Here is a 6,389-nt window from a genome sequence, read left to right on the forward strand (position 1 = left end):
TGCTGAACCAAGAATGACAAATACAATTCCATCATTATAAAAACTTATTGACGTTAGTGCAATAATAAAACAGGAAAATGAACTCACTGTTTTAAATGAGCCTCATATGTGATTGCTGAATAGGTTAGCAAACTGGAACAATTTTATACTCGATGTGAACAACCATAGTAAACACAATAGGAATGCTTACCACTAAGAACTCTATCTCTGATAGCAGCTTCACATTATTTGTGTTGCTGAGATGAATTAGGTGGTTACTTTCTGATATTTGGTCCATTTGCTCTTTTACACTCTGAAGCATTTCTTCATAACTGCTCAGCTTTAGCTCGATTTGGTCAACTTCCTTTAGAGCTTCATCCAGCAATTTCATCAAGATATTCACCTGTTTCTCTGAGGCCATAATTGACTGGATATTTGCCTATTCAAAAAATTGAGCCACAACATTTAGGCATAAGAGACATTTTTATATCTCAAAAGCATTCCATCTTCTTCTGTCTCCATTACTGTCAAATAAACACTTTCTAAAACTCTTGATGAAAGAAATAAAACAACGTAAGCTTGTGTTACTGAACACAGCAGTCCCTCAGTCTATGACACTTCCTTATTTCACGAAGAGAGAATAACAACCCAAAACTTTGCTCAACTTCTTAGAAAGGAAGTATGGATCTGCACAGAAAATAAAACCGAACAGTAATCCCTAATATACCAGAACATTTTTAGTTCCAGAAAAACAGCTTAGGTGATAAGGTCATATTTTCTGTTGCAAGATGAGCTATCTCTATGGTAACAGCCATTTTCAAAATATGAGGAAAATATACAGCTTGGCAATTTGGGGTCATTGACGGTTCCCTCAAGACTGCATCCCCTTAGGATTTCTAAGGGCCCTCTAGAATGCTGAGTTATTTAAAAAGCAAAATACCAAAGAAAATAGTACTGCTACAGTGCCATACAGCCAAATACTGGAATGTTTTTAGACTAAGCCAGTTTCCTAATTACTCTGAGGCATAGGAGTTCACATCTGTGGACATACAACATCTAGTGTCTCTCTCCCTGCACCCCTGCCTTCAAGAAAGGTGTATGAAGACTGCCTCCTTTTTTTTCGTTCCCAACTCCTTTGAAAGTCAGTGACTTTCAAAGGTCTGGAAGACCAGAGGGTCTGGAAGGTAAAGAGAAAAGTTGAAGATCTTTAAAATCTGATCATAGACAGGATGTAGCACTGCTTCAGAGCAGATACACATTTATAAATAAATATGCAGCAGAACATGTTAGTTAACTTTTCAAAAAACACTCCATAGTCAGTATCAATGAAAACAGCTCAGCATGCTAACACACTGTATGTTAGAATAAATATTTACCCCATCTAGTACTTGTAGCTCTCGTGACAACTTCTCTGCAAAGGCTTCAGCATTAGAAATAGCACATTCACACCCTTCCATCATTATTTCAATATCCTGTTCCTCTCTTGCATTTAACTCCTGGTATTCATCCACAGCTTCTTCATCACCTCCTGCTACACTTTGGTTCTCTCCACTTGGAACAGATTCTTAGGTAGAGAAGACAAATAAATCATGTCATCAAGTGAAGAAGGTCACAAACATTTTAACAGTGCTTAAGAATACTCCTCTATCTTTAAGCAAATTAATGCATTAATCCAAACTTTCTTTCATAACAAGCACGTGCTACCTACATACCAAGTCTCAGTCTTCTATGGGCTTCATTAAGATTTCCAGAACTGGTGTTTTCCAAATTATGCAACATAAGCAAAACACAAATAGCCACCTTTTTTTACTGCATGTACAAAAGGACATACTGTCTCATTTTTTTGACCTCTCACACTTATAACCAGTATCAGAATATATTAAAGTATTACACTAGACTTGTTAGCAGAAGACCAGTAGATGTTAAGACTCTCTTTTGGCAGACACAGCATAAAGGAAACACACTATAAAGTTGATTAAGAAATATATTATTGAAGAAATAAAAAAAAAAATCTTGATGCTCGAGATAAGTTTCACAGCAGGAAAATCAGTATTGAAGTAGGTGAAAATTAGATAATAACATTTGAATTAACTATGTTTTCTCATGGCAGTTCTACTTAATTCAATGAGCTATTCAAAGATTAACACACAATTTTATGTTAACATTAATGCAGTCCAAGCAGAAAGTGTTTAGGACATTAGATATGTTTAGGACATATCTCTAGCAACTTGCTAAGCTATCCAAAACACTACTTTAAAAAAAGAAAAGGAAAAAAAAAAAAAGGAAAAAGCATATTATTTAAGAAAAAATGCTTACAAAGCAGAATGAAGGAAAAAGGTGTTACGCACCTTCTGCAACTTTAGGCAGTTCTGAAGAATTAAAAGGTATGGAAAAGCAGAGGAAAGGAAGCAGAGAATGTTAGCTAGACAAGCATGAACAGTGTGTATATTTTTAAGTGGCAGTAAGTTTGAATGTTTTAATATTGCACAAAATTGAAAAGTTAGAGGTTGGTTAAAGGCAAATTTCAGTCAACACCAAAATACAGAAATGCTCTCCTCTAAATTTCTAGTTCATGTTCTTCTGCACAAGCCAGTCTTGTATCTAGTACCAATAGTTCAACCTAACTCGTTAGGCTTTATAAATAAAATCAACTACTACAAGACAAGGTGATTGTAAAAATATTTAATACAGCATGAACAAACAAGGTACAAAATTTTCTTAGCAACTAACCAGTCATGTACACTGCAAAATTTAACACATGCTTCACAGTTTATATACTAGCAATCTCATCTAAAGACTCAATCATATATAGCATGCTACTGAAGTGTTACTTTTTAAAGCATTTCTCTAATTTAGAGAAAATTCAAATTGGAACATGACCAGATTTGTTACACATTTAGACCTACCAGATCTTGCACGCAGATTTTATTTTGTTCAAAAAACAGAACGTCTTTGAAATACAATTAGCATATAAATATTTAGAACTTCATTAACAAAGTATTTTGTGTAGGTTGCCAGTTTCTAACAGGAAATCTGTTCTCTATTCACCTGATTTATCTGAAGACTTAGAAAATATAGAATAAAATTTAATAGGAAAAAAAAAAAAGGATTAGGATTATTCTTTTTTATATACCTGCTTTACGTCAACAACGATTAAACTTTATGCTTAATGTTCAGTCATAGAAATTTACCTTCCAAAAGCTGTGAACTAACATTAATGAAGTCGATTTTCTTTCTAAGATATCTCTGATTGAGTTTCCAGATACATGAAATGAAGGTGTTCTTTTCCACTGTGCTACTTGCAACCCATTTGTATACTTTGTCAAAATGCAAGTCAAATTCAGGATTCTCCTGTAAAACACGAGATACGTTACAGGCTCAACAGTCAAATGAGTTCCCTGAGCAGCAGAGATTGTTTATTCATCTAATTACTGAGATGGCAGGATAAAAATTACTGAGATGACAGATCTCAAGCTGACAGACCAACACTGACACCTGATGCACTTTAATGAAGGTGGTAAAACATTGAAAGTGAAAAACTAGAATTCACACTATGAAGACAGTATTTTCTCAAGCCAGATATGGCAACAGTAACACAAAATACAGAGATCAATAAGAGTTTCAAGAAACCTTTGACAGCACTGACTGCCCTGAAACACTGTCCTCATAATGCCTGGTGTTTGCCTTCTGAAACTAGAAATGGTAGCTGAAATTACAAGATATACAGCGCAATTCCAGGAGACTTAAGGGAATAAGCAAAGGAAAAAATATGAGCACTTTATATAATACATACAATAGTATTTAATACCACTGAACTGAACAGACCATTTTCTATTTTAATGGTAAAAAACTACCATAAAATTATTTTCAACTGTACTTGCTGCCTTATGAGAACACTGCTTTGATGACAATTGAATACAGTACTTCCCTTGCTACAGCCACTTATGAACTCAGTGCAGCCTGTAACTGGCAACAGTCTGTTTTAAAGATGATATTTCAAGCATTTTACAAGGTACTGCCTCCTTCTGATGAAACATGTTACTGCCTCTGACACGCAAATTCTTACGTACAGTTTGTAAAAACACTACTATGTACCGGCTGCACGTGAAACAAAGACGATGGGAAAAGGCATTTCCCGTGTAGTGTAATAAAGGCAGTTCTGTTTCTTTCTCTAGCTTACATGGATAAACATAACTAGCATACAGTTCTAAACGAATAGTATAATTACATAAAATTTGAGCTGTCTGACAACTAGAGCAGGAAAGGTTTGTATCAAAAGAGTTCCATAGGATCACATTTAGAAACCAGAACATGATGCACTTATTCACTTATTTAATTCTGGAGAGTTTGGCATTCAACATTTGTTTTCTAAAAGAAAACATCAAAATTGCTCTTTATAGTAGTATGTACACAACAGCATGTTTCTAAAACAGTTAACCAAATTCTGTTCTGCATTAAAAAGCCCTGAAAGATTGTATAATTTTATGTGGAATATTAACATGAAAGAAGGAATTCTCCAACAGCAAGGAAAATCAAAAAACTAGCCAACAAGTATGTAGATAATTGATGTAAGAAAACATATTTAACCTACATTTGGGGAGAGGGAAATCAAGGAATTTTCACCTTCCTATATTCTGTACTCTCCTTCCAAATCACCAGTTAACAGAACATAAAATGAGACATCACCAGATGAAGAATTTCCACCTCTGCCTGCTTGTACATCTTAGTTTATGACAACGGATGAATTTAAACAATCAAAAATAGGTTAACCTTTTCTACAGAAAAGAACACCATCTCAGGAGTGCATGCCTTCCAACAAATGGCCAATTACATTTAGAGAATAGATAAAAGAGCTCACCTTCAAAAGCTTATATACTATTAATTAAGAATGTTTTAAGTATCCTAGCAAAAAACATTACATGGATCTCCATGTCATAAGAAAGGAAGTAACTTTTTTTTAAGGGGAAACTAAGCTTGGAGTAAAAAAATTATATAAAACTTCAAACAAACTAAAAAGCATTGGTCCTTAGCCCAAGCACTGTACAATCCCTGAGAGACCATTACAATAAACAGAGCAGGTATTCTGAATATTCAAGAATATCTAGACTACTCTTACTCAATTTACCAGGCTTATATTCTTGGAAAGGCTGGAAGAAAATGCAGGCCTAAGCAGCACAGAAATGCATGCTAACTAATGTGTTACCAATCTAAGTTTTAAAACAGTTAGTATCAAGGAAGTTAACACTAAAAAGTTACACATACTTTAACAGCATCTTTGGCATCAACAACAGCAAGATCCCGAAGTGCCCATGCAGTCTGCCTTTTGTAGAAATCTCCTTTGTCAGATTTTTTCACTTTTACCACATTTACTTGCACAGGTCGTTCCGTTGTCACTGTTAAATGACGTAAGAGAGTAATTTCAAAACACACAAATTTAACAACTGTTTCTGCTGTATTTCAACTTCTGAAATTAATTCTCTGTGGTGAAGATTTCATAATATTTAATTAAAGAGGCCCTTTGAAACATTTTAATCCACAAAATTCACATTAGGCATGACATAAAGCATGCTTCAAAGGAACACCAGTCCCACACAAATAATTTAGATTCTTTAATTTCAAATTATAGTGAGACCTGGGAATAAAACTACAGGGTTTTGTTTCATTTTTAATAGAAGCAATAACGGAAGAATAAGCTACAATTGATTTTCTCTGTTAGAAATGGAAAGCACCTGTTTTACACAGGGCACGAATAAATACTGTAAATAAAGCTAATCCAACTGAATAAAAAACAAAGGTGAAGACAAGAAATATTACTCTGTACCTGTGGCACACAAAAAGCAGTTTCTCTTCTTTTTGCCTGCTTTGCATACATTGACAATGCTCAACAAACGTTCATCATTGGGAGTGAAAATATCCCTCTGTAAAGCATGCTTGATTGCAGTCATCTTCTCTCAGCTGAAAGATTTTAAGAAGTTGCAATACATTCAGGAACATTTAACACACAAAAAAAGAGAACCAGTAGTTTACTTACAGCAACTACATATTTTAAAAATTACATTTTACAGGTAATGTAATGAATCATAATCTAGACAAGTATGATAGCTAGGTCAAAGACCAGCCCACTTCAGGAAAAAGTGCAAGTCACAGGGCCACAAAGGTGATCAGAGAGCTGAAAGAATTGGGGCTGTTCAGCCTGGAGAAGAAAAGACTCTTGGGAGACCTTATAGTGGCCTTCCAGTACTTGAAGGGGGCCTACAGGAAATCTGGGAGGTACTTTTTACAAGGACTTGTAGCGACAGGACAAGGGGCAATGGCTTAAAACTTGGAAGAGGGGAGATTTACATTAGATATTAGAAAGAAATTCTTCACTGTGAAGGTGGCGAGACACTGGAACAGGTTGCCCAGAGAAG

At 34.9% G+C, this 6,389-nt stretch overlaps 1 protein-coding gene across 1 annotated transcript in view; it reads right to left on the reverse strand.

Moving 5' to 3' along the window:
- Nucleotides 1–5,928, reverse strand: part of EXOC1 (exocyst complex component 1) — a 27,346-nt gene extending 21,418 nt beyond the window's left edge. The window contains exons 1-5 of the mRNA XM_010002522.1: nucleotides 5,801–5,928; nucleotides 5,242–5,372; nucleotides 3,171–3,330; nucleotides 1,356–1,543; nucleotides 191–418 (exon numbers count right to left, since the gene is read on the reverse strand). Of these exons, the coding sequence (XP_010000824.1) occupies nucleotides 191–418; nucleotides 1,356–1,543; nucleotides 3,171–3,330; nucleotides 5,242–5,372; nucleotides 5,801–5,924 (831 nt within the window). The 5' untranslated portion in view covers nucleotides 5,925–5,928. The remainder of the gene's footprint in view (nucleotides 1–190; nucleotides 419–1,355; nucleotides 1,544–3,170; nucleotides 3,331–5,241; nucleotides 5,373–5,800) is intronic.
- Between the last annotated feature and the right edge of the window lie 461 nt (nucleotides 5,929–6,389).

This window comes from Chaetura pelagica, unplaced genomic scaffold (genome assembly GCF_000747805.2).
Source record: "Chaetura pelagica isolate M959 unplaced genomic scaffold, ChaPel_1.0 scaffold67, whole genome shotgun sequence".
NCBI classification, from domain to species: Eukaryota; Metazoa; Chordata; class Aves; order Apodiformes; family Apodidae; genus Chaetura; species Chaetura pelagica.